This window comes from Anolis carolinensis, unplaced genomic scaffold (genome assembly GCF_035594765.1).
Source record: "Anolis carolinensis isolate JA03-04 unplaced genomic scaffold, rAnoCar3.1.pri scaffold_8, whole genome shotgun sequence".
Classification (NCBI taxonomy): domain Eukaryota; kingdom Metazoa; phylum Chordata; class Lepidosauria; order Squamata; family Dactyloidae; genus Anolis; species Anolis carolinensis.
Genome location: NW_026943819.1, coordinates 4,897,822 through 4,920,447, shown reverse-complemented (window position 1 = coordinate 4,920,447; position 22,626 = coordinate 4,897,822). Strand labels below are relative to the sequence as shown.

Below are 22,626 nucleotides of genomic sequence, written 5' to 3'. Positions count from 1 at the left end.
AGATATTGAAGAGCCTTTCCGTAACCTCATGGAAACTCCAGACCCGTCATTAGTGCGTCATACAAAATATTTTTCCGCCTCGCAAGGAAATTCGATAGTTTCTGGGTTGAAGGATGGTATAAGCCAAGAGTGGTAAATTTCAGAAATAAAAATAGATACCAATAAAATTACATTAATTGAGGCATCAGTGGGTTAAATGTTTTTGAATATTTACATAAAGCTCAAATTTAAGATAAGACTGTCCAGCTCTGATCAAATCATTATTCTCATCTTCTTCAATGTAAATGTGCTTATGTATCCTTTCAATAATAACAGAGTAAAATAATACATGTAATAATAATAATAATAATAATAATAATAATAATAATAATAATAATAATAATAATAAATACAGGAAATTATAAATGTAATAATAAATAGGGTAAAATAATAAATGTAATCATAAAAAGATCAGAGTGAAATAATAAAAGTATTATTAATAATAAAATAGAGTAAAATAAATGTAATATTAACAACAATAATAGAGAAAAATAATAAATTTAATACAGTAGAGTCTCACTTATCCAACATAGACGGGCCGGCAGAATGTTGGATAAGCAAATATGTTGGATAATAAGGAGGGATTAAGGAAAAGCCTATTAAACATAAAATTAGGTTATGATTTTACAAATTAAGCACCAAAACATACTGTTATACAATAAATTTGTCAGAAAAAGTAGTTCAATACGCAGTAAGGCTATGTAGTAATTGCTGTATTTACGAATTTAGCACCAAAATATCACGATATATTGAAAACATTGACTACAAAAATGCATTGGATAAGCGAGTGTTGGATAAGTGAGACTCTACTGTAATACCAATAATAATAATAGAGAAAAATAATAAATGTACCATATATTCCCGAGTATAAGCTGACCCAAACATAAGCCAACCAGGACCTCACCCGAGTATAAGCCGAGGGGGGCTTTTTCAGCCTTAAAAAAAGGGCTGAAAAACTAGGCTTATACTCGAGTATATACAGTATATGGCAGTGTAAACTCATATAAGCCAGTTTAAAGACAAATTGTGTGGATTGTCTGCTTGGATAGTCTGGATTATATGACATTGTAGAAGGAGATGAGAAACTAGGCTTATACTCGAGTGTATACAGTATATAGATTTTTTTAAAACTCTTTACATTCCATTTCCTATTCCTTTATGTTCCTATCACAGTGTTACTTTTTAAGTGATAACCTTGCACCTCATTAATGCTCGTTCCGCCAATCACATCTCCATCTATTTCTTCGTGCACATTCCTAATTGCTTCCACGTACACGTTCCAATGCCCCCATCTAGCTTCCTTGTCTTAATCCTCCTCAATTCTGTATAAACGCAAGGGACAGGAGACTCCTCTGGGATAATTTACTTTGAAGACTTAGCCAGTTGTGTCGGGAGAAACCCAAAATGGTAAGAGTAATAATTATTACTTTTCTGTATCTAAATAACTCGAAAGCACCGGAACCATGTCAGGACGTTCGTCCTAATATTTAGGATTCATTGCAGAGCTTGATAAAAAAATGCAAGGACAGTAGAGTCTCACTTATCCAACCTTCACTCATCTAACGTTCTGTATTATCCAACACAGCTTGCCTTTTAGTAGTCATTGTTTATGTAGTCAATGTTTTCAATTCATTGCAATGTTTTGGTGCTGAAGTTGTAAATACAGTCATTACGACATAATGTTACCGTGTATTGAACTGCTTTTTCTATCAATTTGTTGTAAAACATGATGTTTTGGTTCTTAATTAGTAAAATCATAATGTAATTTGATGTTTAATAGGCTTTTCTTTAATCCCTCTTATTATCCCACATTTTCGCTTATCCAACGTTCTGCCGGCCCGTTTACGTTGGATAAGAGAGACTCTACTGTATTTAGGATGCATTGCAGAGCTTGATTAAAAAAACATGCAAGTATCTATATATATAAACTAGCTGTGCCCGGCCACGCGTTGCAGTGGCTTAGTCTGGTGGTGTTGGTCAGTCTACATTAGGTTGTATTTATGCTGTGACCTCCACCTTTCTTTATACTGACATTAGTACAGTAGAGTCTCACTTATCCAAGCTAAACAGGCCAGCAGAAGGTTGGATAAGCGAATATCTTGGATAATAAGGAGGGATTAAGGAAAAGCCTATTAAACATCAAATTAGGTTATGGTTTTACAAATTAAGCACCAAAACATCATGTTAGACAACAAATTTGACAGAAAAAGTAGTTCAATATGCAGGAATGTTATGTTGTAATTACTGTATTTACAAATTTAGCATCAAAATATCACGATATATTGAAAACATTGACTACAAAAATGGCTTGGATAATGCAGAAGCTTGGATAAGCGAGGCTTGGATAAGGGAGACTCTACTGTAGTAGTATTTGAAGTCTGTTACCTTCTTCAGTATTTGTGTTGATTGATAATTGCTTGAGATCCCTGTTGTCTTTGGTTTGTTGTTAATTGTAATGTCTGATTCTGCTGAGTGCGGTTTATATTTTTATTGTGGTACAATATTCTTTTTTTTGTTTTGCCTGTGTAGGTGTTTATTATTGTTGTTGTTGTAGTGGTCATGAAGGTTGGATAAGTTAAATGCTACTGTATTGTTTTTTGGAGGCCCACTGTAGCACTGATTGGCTTCTCAGCCTCAGTGCCTGGCTGTTTCTTGCCTGTGATGGTGTTGATTCTTATTGTTGTTGTTGTTGTCATTGTTATTATTGTAATTGTTTTTTTGGAGGCCAAGTGTGAATGTAGGGATTGGGGAGGTGGATGAGTTGTGTTGTCAAATTTTGTATTTGTTATAGTCACAATGCGTTGTTGTGAGTTTTGTGGGTCCGGATTGTGGTTTTGTGGTGTGGTTGTGTTGTTACAACTGAGAGGCAAGGCTTTTGTGTTGTGTTGCCAAATTTTGTATTTGTGGGGCGTTTAGTTGTGTGCCAGGTTTTGTATTTCTGGGGCGTTTAGTTGTGTTGTTATAGTCACGATGTATTGTTGTGAGTTTTGTGGGTCCGGATTGTGGTTTTGTGGTGTGGTTGTGTTGTTACAATCGGGAGGGAATGCTTTTGTGTTGTGTTGCCAAGTTTTGTATTTCTGGGGCGTTTAGTTGTGTTGTTATAGTCATGATGTGTTGTTGTGAGTTTTGTGGGTCTGGATTGTGGTTTTGTGTTGTGGTTGTGTTCTTACAACTGGGAGGCAAGGCTTTTGCGTTTTGTGTTCAAATTTTGTATTTCTGGGGCGTTTAGTTGTGTTATAGTCACGATGCGTTGTTGTGAGTTTTGTGGGTCCGAATTGTGGTTTTGTGGTGTGGTTGTGTTGCTACAACCGGGAGAAAAGGCTTTTGTGTTGTGTTGTCAAGTTTTGTATTTCTGGGGCGTTTAGTTGTGTGCCAAGTTTCGTATTTCTAGGACGTTTAGTTGTGTTGTTATAGTCACGATGCATTGTTGTGAGTTTTGTGGGTCCGGATTGTGGTTTTGTGGTGTGGTTGTGTTGTTACAACCGGGAGGCAAGGCTTTTGCGTTGTGTTGTTAAGTTTTATATTTCTGGTGCGTTTAGTTGTGTGCCAAGTTTCGTATTTCTGGGGCGTTTAGTTGTGTTGTTATAGTCACGATGCGTTGTTGTGAGTTTTATGGATCCGGATTGTGGTTTTGTGGTGTGGTTGTGTTGTTACAACCTGGAGGGAAGGCTTTTGCGTTGTGTTGCCAAGTTTCGTATTTCTGGGGCGTTTAGTTGTGCTGTTATAGTCACGATGCGTTGTTGTGAGTTTTGTGGGCCCTGTGTGGTTTTGTGGTGTGGTTGTGTTGTTACAACTGGGAGGCAAGGCTTTTGCATTGTGTTGCCAAGTTTTGTATTTCTGGGGCGTTTAGTTGTGTTGTTATTGCATGATGCGTTGTTGTGAGTTTTGTGGGTCTGGATTGTGGTTTTGTGGTGTGGTTGTGTTGTTATAACCTGGAGGCAAGCCTTTTGCATTGTGTTGCCAAATTTCGTATTTCTGGGATGTTTAGTTTTGTTGTTATAGTCACTGCGCAAACAACTTTATCATTTTATATATATAGAAGGGTAATGGAATCACGGCACCGAACAAAACAACTAAACTAAACACCCCACAAGCTCGAAAATTGACAGCACAACCTCTCATCCATGCCGCTACGTTCATACAACAAAAAGAAAAGAAAAATAAAGTCCTAGCCACAGCAACTCATGGCCGGGCACAGCTAGTAAGTTATATAAAGAGGAGAATCCATCAGAACAGTGATATATAGTATGAAACTTTATAAGGTTTCACCACAGTTTAGCCTGTAAAACTGAATTACTGTGTCGCGAAAGGATGCATGCATAAGAAACATTTGGAAAGCTCTGATGTAGAGGCACCGAAAGTGGTGCCAAACTACATTGGTTCTTTAATGTGGATGACTTCCAGGAACCAAACCCTGAATACCCAGATCTCGCTTCTTCTAGTTTGTTCGAAATACAGAAACCATTCTTTACTGTGTACATTTTGCAACGCCCTTCTTATCAACAAGTCTCTTCTCAAGAAATAAAGCTTCCTGTTTTCCCTAAGGTCATAATCTTCTTCTTCTTCTTCTTCTTCTTTTTACAGTGCAAACAGCCACTCAAGGAAAAAGAAGCAGAGATATATATCTCGGATTTGCATACAATGAGAAGTTTTTTTACCAACTCCAGGAGGGAGCATTTGAATCTTTGAATTCCTTCCTCTTTTTGCCGAGATAAATATCAGCGAGAATTCTGCACAGAAACAGGATTCCTTTTCGGTCGGAGACTCATTTTATCGTGAAGGCTTTCCCAGCAGCAAAACGTTAAGATGGTAAGTAAAATCAATCAATCTATCTATCTATCTATCTATCTATCTATCTATCTATCTATCTATATCTATATCCATATCCATATCTCTATATCTCTATATATCTCTATATATCTCTCTATCTATCTATCTATCTATCTATCTATCTATCTATCTATCTATCTATCTCTTTATATATCTATATCTCTATATTTCTTTATATCTCTATCTCTATCGATCTATCTATCTATCTCTTTATATATCTATATCTCTATATTTCTATATATCTCTATCTCTATCTATCTATCTATCTCTTTATATATCTATATCTCTATATTTCTATATATCTCTATCTCTATCCATCTATATCTATATCTTTAACTCTATATTTCTATATATCTCTATCTCTCTCTCTCTCTCGCTCTCTCTCTCTCTCTCTCTCTCTCTCTCTCTATATATATATATATATATATATATATTTCTATATATTTCTACCTCTATCTATCTATCTATCTATCTATCTATCTATCTATCTATATCTATATCTCTATATTTCTATATATCTCTATCTCTATCTCTATCTATCTATCTATCTATCTATCTATCTATCTCTTTATATATCTATATCTCTATATTTCTATATATATCTCTATCTATCTATCTATCTATCTATCTATCTATCTATCTATCTACAACAATCATTTCATGCCAAAGCATATACCATATATATTCGAGTATAAGCCAACCCTAATATAAGCCGAGGCGTCTAATTTTACCACAAAAAAACTGGGAAAACATAGATTCCAGTATAAGCCAAGATACCAATAAAATTACATTAATTGAGGCCTCAGTAGTTTAAATGTTTTTGAATCTTTACATCAAACTGTAATTTAAGATATGACTGTCCAACTCTGATTAAATCATTATTCTCATCTTCTTCAATGTAAATGTGCTTATGTATCCTTTTAATAATAAGAGAGTGAAATAACAAATGTAATAATGATAATAAATGCAGCAAAATAATAAATGTAATAATAATAATAAATGCAGTAAAATAATACATGTAATAATAAATGCAGTAAAATAATAAATGTATTATTAATAATAAAAATAGAGTAAAATAAATGTAAAAGTAATAACAATAATAGAGTAAAATAATAAATGTAACAATACCAATAATAATAGAGAAAATTAATAAATATACCATATATACTTGCTTATAAGCTGACCTAAATATAAGCCCACCAGGACCCTCACCTGAGTATAAGCCAAGGAGGGTTTTTTTAGTCCTAAAAATGGGCTGAAAAACTAGGCTTATACTCGAGTATATACAGTATATATGCACAATTATCAGAATATAGTTACAAATTGAATACCATTTGATTTCCTGCCCTGCTGTAAATGGAGCCAATAAAGTCCTGAATTATAAGAAAAACTGGATGATACGGCAGTGTAGATGGGGCCTCGTATAATGTAGTTTAACTGCATCGTAGTGCATTATATGACCATATAATGCAGTTCAATCTGCATTTTAATTGCTGTGTAGACAGGGCTTCGTATAATGTAGTTTAACTGCTTTGTACTGGATTATATGACTCTATAATGCAGTTCAATCTGCATTATAATTGCTGTGTAGATGAGACCTTTGGAATCTGCTAATGAATGACTTTTCCAGTCCGAATGTGGCATAAACTGAATCCACATGACTATATCATTCAGTTTCAGAATGCAGATTATCTGAATTGAACAAGATTACATATCATGATAATCTGCATTCTGAAACTGGATGATAATGGCAGTGTAGATCCAGCCTAAGCTTCTCGATCTCTAGGATCGGAACAAACCTAACCCATCCTTTGTCTCGCTCTCTCTCTTCCAGAAATTGCTCCTGATCCTTGCGGTCTCTTCCTTCTCCTTGGCCTTATGCCACGCGGCCTGCTTCGTTGCGCCCATCGAAACAGAAGGGAAGGAAGGTAACGTTTCCATTTATTTTCCAGCAAAAGATACTTGGGAAATGCTTTGGAAAAAATGATTCCATGGAACCAGTTTAATGCATCCCACTTTCCGCCAGATAGAGTTAAGCCTGGACTTTCACGGATTGAACCTTTGTGGATTTGATTATTCTCAAGTTTGCGTGGAAATGGGAATTGTTCTTCTAGACCGCCAAGAAAATCTTGTAATAAAGTCATCTTAGGGTTGCCATAAGTTGGAAACAACTTGAAGGCACACAATAACAACACCAAGAATTGATATATTATTATTTAATTACTGTATATACAGTAGAGTCTCACTTATCCAACATAAACGGGCCGGCAGAACGTTGGATAAGCGAATATGTTGGATAATAAGGAGGGATTAAGTAAAAGCCTATTACACATCAAATAAGGTTATGATTTTACAAATTAAGCACCAAAATATCATGTTTAACAACAAATTTGACAGAAAAAGTAGTTCAATATGCAGTAATGCTATGTAGTAATTACTTTATTTACGAATTTAACACCAAAATATCATGATGTATTGAAAACATTGACTACAAAAATGCGTTGGATAATCCAGAATGTTGGATAAGTGAGGTTTGGATAAGTGAGACTCTACTGTATTTGAGAATAAGCCTAGTTTTTCGGCCCTTTTTTTAGGACTAAAAAAGCCCCCCTCGGCTTATACTCGGGCTGTGGCGCAGGCTGGAGAGAAAGCCAGCTGCAACCAGCTGCAATGAATCACTCTGACCAGGAGGTCATGAGTTCGAGGCCCGCTCAGAGCCTATGTTTGTCTTGTCTTTGTTCTATGTTAAAAGGCATTGAATTTTTGCCTATATGTGTAATGTGATCCGCCCTGAGTCCCCTTCGGGGTGAGAAGGGCGGAATATAAATGCTGTAAATAAATAAATAAATATACTCAGGTGAGGATCCTGGTTGGCTTATATTTGGGTCAGCTTATACTCAAGAATATATGGTACATTTATTATTTTTCTCTATTATTATTGGTATTATTACATTTATTATTTTACTCTATTATTATTACATTTATTATTGTACTCTATTATTGTTGCTACTATTACATTTATTTTACTCTATTTTATTATTATTATTAATACATTTATTAAAGTTTTATGTGATGTTGTAAACAGTCTTCGTTTGTCCAATTTTCATGCGTCTGGAATGATTATATTTAGTCTATTATCATTGTTTTTTTCTGTATATTAACTAGTAATAGGATAACTTTATATCTACGTGCATTCATAGATTTCTGTGTATTTTGAGTGGAGAAGGCTATTACACAACTGAGAGGCTTCCTGTGATAGATTGGACTTTGGCTGCATCTACACTGTAGAGTTAATGCAGTTTGGTACCTCTTTTAAGCTCCCATGATTCCAAAGCCATGGCAGATAAAGTGAGGTCCGAACTGCATCCGCCCAACAGCGTAGATTCAGCCAAGGAAGGAAGCAGCCCAATGCCAAGGGCCTTGTGACGGGCATCGTAAATCTTTGCCCATGTCAATGTCATAGGCAAGAACAAACAGGATGCATCCAGGAAATAATCTGGAGCTTTTTCTCATCCTCATCCCCATCCTTCTTTAATTGCTAGGAAAACCAAATGTTTGCACTGATGTTTACGACGCCAAAACTTATCCAATTGGGTCCCAGTGGAACACAGCGCACTGCAAGGAATGCTGGTGTTCGGACAACGGGATGGTATGCTGTGACAGGTGAGCAAAGGCCATCTCCACTGAAATTATAGTTACTGTATATACTCGAGTATAAGCCTAGTTTTTCAGCCCTTTTTTTAAGACTGAAAAATCCCCCCTCGGCTTATACTCGGGTGAGGGTCCTGGCTGGCTTCTATTTGGGTCAGCTTATACTCGAGAATATATGGTACATTTATTGTTTTTCTCTATTATTATTGGTATTATTACATTTATTATTTTTCTCTATTATTGTTGCTACTATTACATTTATTTTTATTTTTATTAATAATACATTTATTATTTCACTCTGACCTTATTATTATTGTTGTTGTTGTATTTATTATTTTCCTGTATTTATTATTACATGTATTATTTTACTCTATTATTATTAAAAGGATAAATAATCACATTTACATTGAAGAAGATGAGAATAAGGATTTGATCAGAGTTGGACAGTCTTGTCTTAAATTTGAGCTTTATGTAAATATTCACAAAAATTTAACCTACTGATGCCTCAATTAATGTAATTTTATTGGTACAGTAGAGTCTCACTTATCCAACATAAACGGGCCGGCAGAATGTTGGATAAGCGAATATGTTGGATAATAAGGAGGCATTAAGGAAAAGCCTATTAAACATCAAATTAGGTTATGATTTTACAAATGAAACACCAAAACATGTTAGACAACAAATCTGGCAGAAAAAGTAGTTCAATACGCACTAACGCTATGTAATAATTACTGTATTTATGAATTTAGCACCAAAATATCATGATATATTGAAAACGTTGACTACAAAAATGCATTGGATAATCCAGAACGTTGGATAAGCGAGTGTTGGATAAGTGAGACTCTACTGTATCTATTTTTATTTCTGAAATTTACCACCCTCGGCTTATACTGGAATCAATGTTTTCCCAGTTGTATTGTGGTAAAATTAGGTGTCTCAGCTTATATTCGGGTCGGCTTATACTTGAGTATATACGGTATGTCTTGAAAGGGGGTTAAACAGAAGCAGCAATGATATCTCTCCTTGGATTGAAGGTCAAGGCAAAAGAAACCCAAGGTGCACCTGCACTGTCGAATTAATGCAGTTTGACACCACTTTAATCACCATGGCTCAATGCAAGGGGATTCTGGGAAGTATAGATGGCTAAAGACCTTGGGAAACTAACTACAACTCCCACAACTTCCTCGCAATGAAAATAGTTTTTTTAAACTAATATTTATTTTTTTAAAACATAAACCGTTCACATACAAAACATTTACAATTCCCACCACCAACAACGAGGATTGTTTACATTTACATATTCATTTCTTTATATTTTTATCTTTATACATTTCCATTCTATATACTACATAACATTTGTATCTTATTTCTTATGGTTTGATCTTCGGATTGATTCATGATATAGTTCTTTACCCTTGTCCATCTTTCTTCCATTTCTCTCGTTCTATTTTCATTTGTTTTTAAAACATTTAATTTCACATTCATAATTTCAAATTCCATTTGCTCCACCATATATTGATACCACTTATTTACTGTCCATTTTGATTTATCTTTCCACCCCTAATACTCTTACTGCTTGTGCACATTCAATTATTGCTTCTTTTATTTCCCTTTTATTTCCCGTTTCCACTCTTTTCCCTAATACCGCTATTTCCTTTGTTATCACCCACTCTTTTCCTAGTACAGTAGAATCTTGCTTATCCAACGTTCTGGATTATCCAACACATTTTTGTAGTCAATGTTTTCAATACATCGTGATATTTTGGTGCTAAATTCACAAATACAGTAATTACTACATAGCATTACTGTGTATTGAACTACTTTTTCTGTCAAATTTGTTGTATAACATAATGTTTTGGTGCTTAATTTGTAAAATCATAACCTAATTTGATGTTTAATAGGCTTTTCCTTAATCTTTCCTTATTATCCAACATATTTGCTTATCCAACGTTCTGCCAGCCCGTTTACGTTGGATAAGCGAGACTCTACTGTATTTGATATAGTCTGCCAAAAATATTGTACATATTCACATTCGCAATGAAAATAGTGTCACACTGCATTTGTTCAATAACGTTGATACACCCCAAGTTGATTATTAAATGTAATGCTCTTTGTTTATTTGTTTGCATCCCTTCCCTTTTTTTATCAACACAAGGTTCAAATAAACAAACTGAACTGTACCTGCTGGTTGATTGATATTATAGTCTGCCAAAAATATTGTACATATTCACATTCGCAATGAAAATAGTGTCACACTGCATTTGTTCAATAACGTTGATACACCCCAAGTTGATTATTAAATGTAATGCTCTTTGTTTATTTGTTTGCATCCCTTCCCTTTTTTTATCAACACAAGGTTCAAATAAACAAACTGAACTGTACCTGCTGGTTGATTGATATTATAGTCTGCCAAAAATATTGTACATATTCACATTCGCAATGAAAATAGTGTCACACTGCATTTGTTCAATAACGTTGATACACCCCAAGTTGATTATTAAATGTAATGCTCTTTGTTTATTTGTTTGCATCCCTTCCCTTTTTTTATCAACACAAGGTTCAAATAAACAAACTGAACTGTACCTGCTGGTTGATTGATATTATTAACCGTTGTAAAATTATTGTTTTATTGTATCACTGTTTTATCTTTTGTATATTGTGAATTTTATTTATGTTGTTGTTTTTGCTCAATTATGCTGTTCGGGCCTTGACCCATGTAAGCCGCCCCGAGTGCCTGTGGGGAGATGGTGGCGGGGTATAAATAAAGTTATAGTTATTATTATTATTACTATTATTATTATTATTATTTTATGACACAGCAAACAAGATAGATATGCTGGATTTCATATCACAAAATCACAAGTCGAACACTTCCCAAGTGTCTAGGACTGTGTTATTATTATTATTATTATTATTATTATTATTATTATTATTATTATTACAGTAGAGTCTCACTTATCCAACACTCGCTTATCCAACATTCTGGATTATCCAATGCATTTTTGTAGTCAATGTTTTCAATACATAGTGATATTTTGGTGCTAAATTCGTAAATACAGTAATTACTACATAGCTTTACTGTGTAATGAACTACTTTTTCTGTCAAATTTGTTGTTAAACATGATGTTTTGGTTCTTAATTTGTAAAATCATAACCTAATTTGATGTTTAATAGGCTTTTCCTTAATCCCTCCTTATCCAACATATTCGCTTATCCAACGTTCTGCTGGCCCGTTTATGTTGGATAAATGAGAGTGAGGCGGGAGGTTAAGGAACCCCAGGAAATACCATATATGGGCAGAGATGGCGACAGCTAGCGACCCGGGTGCATAAACTCACAGAAACATGTGACTTCTGGGAAATCATGTGTTTCTGAAGAAATGAAAGCTAAGGATAAACAAACAGAGCATGCGTACGCAGGCGCTCTGAAATGATTTGTGAGCACGGCACAAAAGGGTGCAGCCGGCCTGCTGGTCAGCATTGATTGGGCAGCGTCACAACTCTAAGCCAATGAATTTGCTTGTGGGCGGGCATAACCCGAACCCTGTAGTGTGTATAAATGTTTGCTCAGCATGCCACTGAGGGTTCCCCTGGAGAAGCACTTACTTTGTGCTAGGGGGACCCCTAGTGGCCATTAGCGAAATAAAACTGTTTTCTTGGAAATTCCTTCAGTTGTCCGTCTTCAAAATTCCTCCACTGCGCCAACAAGAACCGTAGCACGAAGGTTCCGCTACATTTTCTGGTGACCCCGACGTGATTTTTTCCTATAAGACGGGCCAGGAGATTTGGAGACGGATCCCGTTGGCGGGACGGCCTCAACTCAGCGGTGGGGGCCTGAGGCAACTACCGTGAGACGAGAAGGGGCCCCTGAATATTACCGGCTGCGGTGCTTGCCTCTGATGCCAACGCCGACTGACGGTGGAAGCTGCAACACCAGCAAGGTTCCATAAGAAACCAGCTAGGATCCAGGGAAAAAGCCCAGGGGCGAAGGTTGGTCCGACGTCTACAGAAATCTGGCAAGTATAGGGGTTTGCATGAGATATTAAGGGAACACCAGCGCTGGGAGGAAAAAAAAAAAAAAAAAAGTTCCCAGGGAGGTAGAAAGGGGTTCTGTCTTGTGTTTCCTGACGCATGCCGTGAGTGGCCGGGTGCCCAGGCCAGGACAGTCCCCTCTATTAGGCAGGATGGGAGGGAAAAATTCAAAGAGCTCCACTCCCTTACAATGTATCTTAGATAATTTTGGCTCTTTTGCTAGCAGAGCCGTAGCAGGGAATCCAAGGGACCTAAGAGATTATAGGCTGAGAAATTTGTGTCAGGGAGAATGGCCAGATTTTGGTTTAGGTTGGCAAGTAGAAGGAACGTGGGATCTGAAACTGATCCGAACAGTGGAAGAATATTGTGCTGTGAATCATCCGAACCAGTGGGTCTATATTGCTACGTGGGAACGGGTAGTTAGAGAAGATCCAGGTTGGGTTCGACAGTGCAGGAATGGCAAATGTATGGTGGTGAAGAAGGAGGGGAAAAAGAAGGAAGTTTTCCAATCCAATGAGGAGGACTACCCAGATTTACAGTTGAGTGTACAGGCTAGACAACAGGAATTATTGCCGCCACCCTTGCCACCGCCCCCCCCACCCCAGGGAACAGCCCCCGGTGCACCTACACTAGGAACGAGACCCCCACCCTACTCTTCGGAGTCAACCGAAGCGGCCAAGAAACACTATCCTAGCCTAGAAAAATATCAGGAGGAAACAAAGGAAAAGAAGAAGTCACAACGGATGCCCAGTGATGCTTCTCCGGCACAAACTCGGAGACATGGAGCTCCGGTGTGGTCTGGTGATTCACCGACCGGACCGGCCCTCCAGATGCCCTTGAGAACGGTGCCTGTGATAAACAACAGGAATGAGATAGTTCAAGCATACCAGGTAGTGCCTTTCAGTAGTAGTGACATTTTGAATTGGAAAAATAATACTCCACCTTATAGTGAAGAACCCCAAGCTATGGCTAGGCTATTGGAAGGGATTATGGCAACCCATAATCCCACCTGGCAAGATTGCAGACAATTGTTGAATATGTTGTTCACATCAGAGGAGAGAAGAGCAGTGTTGAATAATGGGGTAGCCATAGCCCAGGTTGGTGCCCCACAAGATGGTGATGCAGCCGAGTGGGGAGCACAGAGGTTTCCTGTGGAAATAGATCCCCAATGGGACACCGCAGAAGAAGGACATTTGCAGAGACTGAAAGGATTCCAGCGTATATTGGTAGAAGCGGTAAAGAGGGGCCCGCCGCGACCCGTCAACATTGTAAAAATTCAGGGAGTGGTACAGGAAAAATCTGAGTCACCAACAGCCTTTTTGGAAAGGCTGGAGGCAGCATATAGAAAGTATAGCCCGTATAATTTGGAGGATGAAAACGGTAGGAGGGCGATTCAACAGTCTTTTATCAGTCAAGCGGCTCCTGACATCCGGAGAAAGATTCAAAAGCAACCAGGATTTCTAGGAAAGACTATGAATGAATTGTTGGCACTCGCAGATCAAGTTTATATGGCGAGGGACCAGGTAGAAGAAGAGAAGAAGGACAGGAAGAAGAAGCAGGAATACCAAGCATTAGTTACCATGATGGAACAAAGTGCAAGTGGACAGAGAGGAAGAGGAGGATATGCCAGAGGGGGACAAGGAGGAAGAAGGGGCCCCCCTCGGAGGTTAGGTCGAGACCAATGTGCTAAATGTAAGAAGTTTGGACACTGGAAAGGTGAATGCCCAGAAGGAAGAGAAGGAAGTCAGGAAGGACCGAGAGAAAGAGGAAGGCCTGAGAGAGGAAGAAACCCAGGAAGGGGAAGAGGGCGTGGGAACTACGTACCTTTTCCTGCAAGAGAGGTGATAGCTGCAGCAGCTGTGATGGAAGAAGAATGGGAAGATATGGATGGAGGAGAGGAATGAGGAAGCCAGGCTCTTGTTTTGTTGGACCCCGGGGAGCCGATGGTCACACTTGAAATCGGGGACCAACAATTGGACTTTTTAGTGGACACAGGTGCCGAAAAATCAGTAGTAAATACAAAAATTAGTCCACCAACTCGGGAAACTACGAAAGTAATAGGGGTGTCTGGGAAGACCCAGAAGTGCCCCTTCCTTAAGGAACGCACCTGCAATCTGGCCGGACATCAGGTCAAGCATAAGATGTTATATCTCCCAGACTGCCCAGTCCCTTTATTGGGAAGGGACATTTTATCAAAATTACAAGCACAACTCCAGTTCATGAAGAATGGACAAGTGGAGCTATCATTTCCCATGGAAGAGGAATGGAGACTGTTTCAAGTTAGGATTTTTACTGAAGAAATACAATGGCCATGGCATGAGACTCCTTTAGTGTGGGCAGAAGATAATCCTCCAGGATTAGCTAAATATGTTCCACCGGTGGTGGTGGAAGTGAAAAGAGGAATGGGACCCGTATGTAAGCCACAGTATCCCGTCAGTCGAGAGGCAGTGCAGGGGATCAGAAAGCATCTAGAGCGACTTCTGCAGCATGGGATATTGATACCATGCAGTTCCCCATGGAACACACCCCTGCTCCCAGTCAAGAAACCAGGAGGACAAGGAGAATATCGCCCAGTTCAAGATTTGCGGGCTGTAAATCAAGTCACCGTTCCCCTAACCCCGGTAGTGCCAAATCCATACATCATGATGAGTCTAGTACCAGCATTTGCCAAATGGTTTACTGTATTGGATTTAAAGGATGCATTCTTTTGCATTCGATTGGCCCCTGTATCCCAACCGATCTTTGCTTTCCAGTGGGAATCTCAGCAGTCAGGGCAAAGGACCCAGTATGTTTGGACACGCCTTCCTCAGGGGTTCCGGGACAGCCCGACCATTTTTGGTCAAGCCCTGGCCAAAGACTTACAGGATTTTGTAATACCTAAGGAAGAGGGAATTTGGCTTCAATATGCAGATGACCTGCTTATCGCTTGCCGGACACTAGGGGGCTGTAAAGAGCATACTTTGAGATTTCTCAAGACATTGGAAGAAAAGGGTTACAAAGTGTCAAAGAAAAAGGCCCAGTTGTGCTGTCCCACGGTGAAATATTTGGGGTTCCATCTGACCAAAGGAAAGAAGATGTTAGGGGCTGAAAGAAAGGAAGTTGTTTGTGCCATCCCCACTCCCAGCACCCGGCGACAGGTGCGGGAATTTTTGGGATCAGCAGGATATTGTAGACAGTGGATCCCCAACTACGCCGTGTTGGCTAAGCCACTGTACCAGGCTACGAGAGGTGGAAGAGAAGATCCATTTGAGTGGACAGAAGAATGTCAACAGGCATTTAAGGCATTAAAAGAAGCATTGATGTCATCTCCAGCATTAGGACTGCCCGATTTGGAAAAACCATTCACTCTGTTCGCTGCAGAGCGGGAAGGAACAGCGGTTGGAGTATTGACCCAACCACTAGGTTCATGGCAAAGGCCGATTGCCTACTTGTCAAAGCAATTGGACACAGTGGCTCGTGGATTGCCACCTTGCCTGAGGGCTGTGGCAGCATCAGTAGATTTAATCAAAGAAGCGAATAAATTGACCCTAGGACAGCCACTGACAGTTAAGGTGCCCCATAGCGTTAAGGCACTGTTAGACATTAAGGGACCGCGCTGGCTCACAAGTGAGAGGTTAATGAAATATGAGGGATTGTTGTGCGACAACCCACTGGTGACCCTGGAGACTTGCTCCACTCTGAATCCGGCCACCTTGCTCCCGACTCCAGGAGACACCACGATCCATCAGTGTGCCCAGGTGATGGATGAGGTATTCTCCAGTCGACCGGATTTGAAGGATGTGCCACTAACTAAGGTGGACGACACTCTGTTCACAGATGGAAGCTCCTTTATGGAAAATAATCAAAGACACTCAGGTTATGCGGTTGTTCGGTGGGGGGGAGAGACGCTGGAAGCAGAGTCACTGCCCCCGGGGACTTCTGCCCAGAAGGCCGAATTGATTGCCCTGACCCGAGCGTTGGAATTGTCAAGCGGAAAGCGGGTTAACGTCTACACAGACTCAAAATATGCCTTCACCACCCTCCACGCACATGGAGCACTGTACAAGGAGCGCGGGCTCCTCACGTCTGGAGGAAAGTGCGTGAAACATGCTGGAGAGATTGTGGATCTCCTGGAGGCGGTTTGGAAGCCAAGGCAGGTGGCTGTGATGCATTGTAAAGGGCACCAACGTGGAGACGATCCCGTAGTGCAAGGAAATAGGCAGGCTGATCTGGCAGCCAAAGAGGCAGCTAGGCTGCCCTATATTGAACATCAGGTAATGGCCCTACAGGTAGAATTAACTGAACATAACATTACATATACACCAGAGGAAGAAGAATGGGCCTTAAAGGAGAAGGGTCAGTGGTCAGGAGAACTCATAGTGATGCCAGACGCCCGTGTCTACGTCCCTAAGGACTTGGCATGGCACTTAGTCCAACACATGCACCAAAACACACATTTAGGAAAGATGGCATTGGCAAATCTGCTAGGACGACAGTTGTATATCGATGGATTACATAGCCTAACGGCAGCAGCAGCCCGAAGATGCTGGACATGTATCAAAAATAACCCCAGAGAAGGACCCCTCAAGCCACCAGGAGTCCAACATGTGGGTGGGGTACCCTTTGAAGCTTTAGTCACTGACTTTACAGAAATGCCCCCATACAAAGGATACAAATATTTACTGGTGTTCGTGGACACATACACAGGATGGGTGGAAGCTTACCCTACAAGAACTGAGAAGGCTGTAGAGGTGTCAAGAGCTCTAATGAAAGATGTTATTCCCAGATTTGGCATACCCTTAGAAATTGGATCAGATAATGGCCCCGCATATATTCAACAGGCTGTGCAAGGATTATGTAGAATTTTGGGCATAAAATGGAAGTTACATTGTGCATATAGACCCCAATCTTCTGGAAAAGTGGAAAGAATGAATAGGACATTAAAGGCTCAGCTTGGGAAACTTTGCCAAGAGACAGGATTGCCGTGGACGGTGGTTTTGCCCATGGCATTATTAGGAATCAGATGTACACCACACAAACGGACAGGACTCTCCCCTTTTGAAAGACTCTATGGACGACCCCCTTTGAACTTGAAGGGAGCCTTAGAGACAGGAGCTGAGCAGCACCTCATAGGAGAGAAACAGACATTGGCCCAGGTTCAGGCTTTGGGCAGACAAATGCAGCAGTTAGAAAAATACATTTCTGAATTGAACCCACCATTCCCTACCACACCTCTACATTGTTTTTCACCAGGTGACGAGGTTCTGGTCAAGGATTGGAAGATTGAGCCATTGGGACCCAAGTGGCGAGGACCCTATGTTGTGCTCCTGTCTACCCCCACTGCAGTGAAGGTGAAGGAGATTAAGCCGTGGATACATTACACCCGTGTAAAACTAGCACCTGAGGAGTGGCGGACGGAGCAAGTTCCTGGTGAGGACCTGAGACTCAGGATCATCCGGCAACTCCCTAAGGGGTCAACAAGGCCATGAAGCTGATCCCTTCGGGTGCAACGGAGCGTCGGTGGTCAAGTATGTCGCAGCATGGCCCAACAAAGGCGCTCTCCGGGAGATGGTGGCTAGACATTTTGAGAGGAAAAAGTGGGAGACAAGTTATGAGGAGGGGAGGAAAGCGCACTGTGTTTGGTATATTATTTGTGCTGAGTTTTATTTTCTCTTTTGGAAAAAGAGCACATGGGAATTGGATAAAAGAACATGCCAATTATATGTTTGAGCAGCACGGGAAAGAGGTAGCATTAATATATGAACACCCCCTCACCGTAGGAGATTTTTCATTTCTTCCCGATTTAATTGATGAACCACAGATTGTGTTGGAGGGATTGTCCAAGGCTCAGGAGGGTCCACCTACCGTGTTTTCTAGCATACCGCAAAAGATAAATAAAACTCGGTTTCGACGGTTTAGATACCATACCTCCACCAGGGGTTTGTGCTTCTGTTGTGGAGGATCGGGAATGTGGAATTCTAAGTGGAAACACTGGGGAACTAGGCAGGCGTTCTTTTCCCGATTAGGCAATTATTCCCATTGTCGAGACCGGTTCTATCTACATGGACGATTTAATACATCTTATGTCTCACGATTAAATCTAACCGCAACCGAGTGGGCTAGCATGTATCCAGATTATCCTACATTTAGTGTGAATGATTCTATTGAGGGCCTAAAATCTTATATGAACATACTGCAACAATTAACCCAACTGAGCCTAGGTAAAAGCCTCTGTCCGTTATGGCAAATTAGGGATCCAAATCTATGGTTTTTCTTTGATAAATGGGCCACAAATTATCACCCCGGCAACTACCAGTGTGTCGGTGTGGGTTATTTGACATTCCCAGTTCAGGTCTTACACAAAAGGCATCAGCGCCTGAAACGGGACATTGTGCAAACAGGCCCTCTAGGACCAGAATGCTCGGATGAGGTCATTATCAACAAGGCCCTGTCAGGTTCAGAAGCCTCCCGTGTAGGAGGAGGCCTGATCACAGGCTTGTTGACACTGGGTGCTTACCCAGGGATTGTAGCTCAAGCAAACCGTAGAAGTGTTCTAGGCCTGACTTGCCGCCTTGAAAAGTCCATAAATGCCACTGGTAAAATTTTCCGGGAAATCCAGTCTGAAGTAGAAGAAATCAGCCAGATGGCCCTACAGCATAAGTTGGCCCTTGACTACCTATTGGCGGCCAGGGGGGGGTTATGCGCCATGGTTAGAGGACGTTGTGTAGTGAAATTTCATAACTTGAATAATACTATTGAAGATGACATCGAGTCATTACAAAAGTTAATTTACAATAATGTCCAGGAGATAGAAGGTTGGTCTCCCTTCTCCTGGGTGACTAGCTGGTTACCCTCAATAGAATGGTTGAAGAACATATTGTTGGTAGGGATTTTAGGATTGTTCATTGTTCTCATAGTTATGTGTTGCACTCCAATAATGATGCAAATGTGTACTAGGTGTGTCACACAATCTTTACCTGAAAAAAAGATAGCCATACTCCAAGCCAAGCGGGATTGGATGGAACCATAATGCTTTGCTTCAGCTTTTGTACATGCGCTTCGCAAAAAGAAAATGGGGGAGTGAGGCGGGAGGTTAAGGAACCCCAGGAAATACCATATATGGGCAGAGATGGCGACAGCTAGCGACCCGGGTGCATAAACTCACAGAAACATGTGACTTCTGGGAAATCATGTGTTTCTGAAGAAATGAAAGCTAAGGATAAACAAACAGAGCATGCGTACGCAGGCGCTCTGAAATGATTTGTGAGCACGGCACAAAAGGGTGCAGCCGGCCTGCTGGTCAGCATTGATTGGGCAGCGTCACAACTCTAAGCCAATGAATTTGCTTGTGGGCGGGCATAACCCGAACCCTGTAGTGTGTATAAATGTTTGCTCAGCATGCCACTGAGGGTTCCCCTGGAGAAGCACTTACTTTGTGCTAGGGGGACCCCTAGTGGCCATTAGCGAAATAAAACTGTTTTCTTGGAAATTCCTTCAGTTGTCCGTCTTCAAAATTCCTCCACTGCGCCAACAAGAACCGTAGCACGAAGGTTCCGCTACAAGACTACATAGCATTACTGCGTATTGAAGTACTTTTTCTGTCAAATTTGTTGTAAAACATGATGTTTTGGTTCTTAATTTGTAAAATCATAACCTAATTTGATATTTAATAGACTTTTCCTTAATCCCTCCTTATTATCCAACATATTCGCTTATCCAACATTCTGCCGGCCTGTTTATGTTGGATAAGTGAGACTCTACTGTATTATTAAAATATCCACTATTGGCAGAAAAACTGTAAATCGAGTGAAGGGACCATGTAGTGAACCTTACCTATTAGGCCTGGAATGAAGCCTGGGTAACAGTGAGTGAGGCAAGCCTCCATTTTGTAGAGGAATGCCAGGCAGCCATCTTGAGTGTGGTTAGAAAGAGGGAGGAGCTTAGAGAGAGACTCCTAGGATTGGCTGCCATGGCTACCATATATATATATATATATGCCATAATTCATCTATGGCTTTCCTTGTTTCCTTTTCTTTTTAGGTTTGGTGGCATTGCAGTTATGGAAGGATGCATCTCGGTGGTTGATCCCGAAACCTGTAAATATAAGTTCTACAAGGAAGACGACCCTTCAACTCTTTGTACTGTTTAAAAACACAACTTCTTTAGTCCTCTTCACGGATAAGAATATTGATGAATAAACTCATGATTCAAGCATCCTATTGGTGTGTTATATGTGTGTAAATTCCTTTGGAGGGATTATGCATAACGGACTTTATGGATGCCGTGCCATTGTTTCACGTAATTGCATATCAAGGCTCAAAAGGACACACAGCGTGTATATCTACACTGTTGAATTTAATGCAGTTCAACGCCACATCAGCCACGCTGGTTTAATGCTATGGAACCGTGGGAGTTGTAGTTTAACGAGATCTTTGGCCTTCTCTGCCAAAGAGTTTCTGGTGCCTCACCAAACTACAACTCCCAGGATTCCATTGCACTGAACCCTTGCAGTGAAAATGGTGTTAAACTGTGTCAATTACACAATGTAGATGCACTTCTACAAGCAAGGCTTTCCTGCTGATTCTTACTGAGAATCCTATTGTCCCAAGTTGCATAATAATAATAATAATTATTATTATTATTATTATTATTTTAAAGCAACACGTTTGTTTACTGATAACTTCATCTATTTATAGATACAGACACATTTCTTTGCCCGGTGTTAAAAACTTCAAAACATTTAGAGAGTTTGTATCTTTAACTTATAAACTTTAACTGTTTCTTCATAAACTACATTGTTTTATAAGCTCTCTTTAAAAACAGTTTAAAACACAAGCCACAACAGTTTAAACTCCTACACTCAAGCTGACTCAAGGCTCAACTGACTTCTAACAGGCTCAAGGCTCAACTGACTTCTAACAGGCTCAAGGCTCAACTGATTTCTAAGAGGCTCAAGGCTCAACTGATCTAACAGGCTCAAGGCTCAACTGACTTCTAACAGGCACAAGGCTCAACTGACTTCTAACAGGCTCAAGGCTCAACTGACTTCTAACAGGCTCAAGGCTCAACTGACTTCTAACAGACTCAAGGCTCAACTGACTTCTAACAGGCTCAAGGCTCAAATGACGTCTAACAGACTCAAGGCTCAAGTGACTTCTAACAGGCTCAAGGCTCAACTGACTTCGAACAGGCTCAAGGCTCAACTGATTTCTAACAGGCTCAAGGCTCAACTGACTTCGAACAGGCTCAAGGCTCAACTGATTTCTAACAGGCTCAAGGCTCAACTGACTTCGAACAGGCTCAAGGCTCAACTGATTTCTAACAGGCTCAAGGCTCAACTGACTTCGAACAGGCTCAAGGCTCAACTGATTTCTAACTGTCATCCTTTTGAAAACTGAACATTCTAAACCGTTACTGAGTCAGTCACATGACCTGCAGCCCCTCCCACTGCTTTAGGTATATAGAGATGAGCTAACCTCAAGCTAAATAAGAAGACATATACTTCAGGTTATAAAGTGACACAGTTTAAAAACAGACAAGTGAAGCTGTGTAAGAGCAGAGCAACAAACCTATTATTATTATTATTATTATTATTATTATTATTATTATTAAGTTATTATTATCACAAATAATAATAATAATAATCTTTATTTTTATACCGCCCTATCTCCCGGATGGGATTCAGGGCGGTTTCCAATCATAAAAACAACACATACATTACATAGCAACATAATAACACGTTATTAAACAAGGTAAAACAATACAATTATATAGCAATAAATAACACTTACGTAATTTGATCAAGGGGACAGGAACCATAAACCCAATATATTAAAGTGTATCATTTCAGGCTAGATAAACCTTGTGCAATATATTCAGGCCTAGAGCTAGGGCTTCTAGGAATTGAAGTCCAAAATGACTGGGAGACCAACATTTGGGGTTCCTAATCTAGTTCCAACTCAGTAAATTATATGTAGGGGGGGAAAGCAAAACTTTGGACCTGGTGACCATTCTGGATTTTTAGCTAGCCAACTGCTTAGGCTCAGAAGTCGTGTCTTTCACATAAAATTGTAGTGAGAACTTGCCATTGATATAT

General features: G+C 39.9%; 1 protein-coding gene across 1 annotated transcript; it reads left to right on the top strand.

Annotated features, from left to right (window-relative positions):
• Positions 1–1,774: 1,774 nt before the first annotated feature.
• On the top strand, positions 1,775–20,744 carry LOC134293509 (small serum protein 5-like). The gene is made up of 4 exons (XM_062961250.1): positions 1,775–4,848; positions 6,704–6,797; positions 8,412–8,532; positions 20,571–20,744. The coding sequence occupies exons 1-4, from the start codon at positions 4,846–4,848 to the stop codon at positions 20,677–20,679; spliced, it is 327 nt and encodes a 108-aa protein (XP_062817320.1). The 5' UTR covers positions 1,775–4,845; the 3' UTR covers positions 20,680–20,744.
• Positions 20,745–22,626: the final 1,882 nt, after the last annotated feature.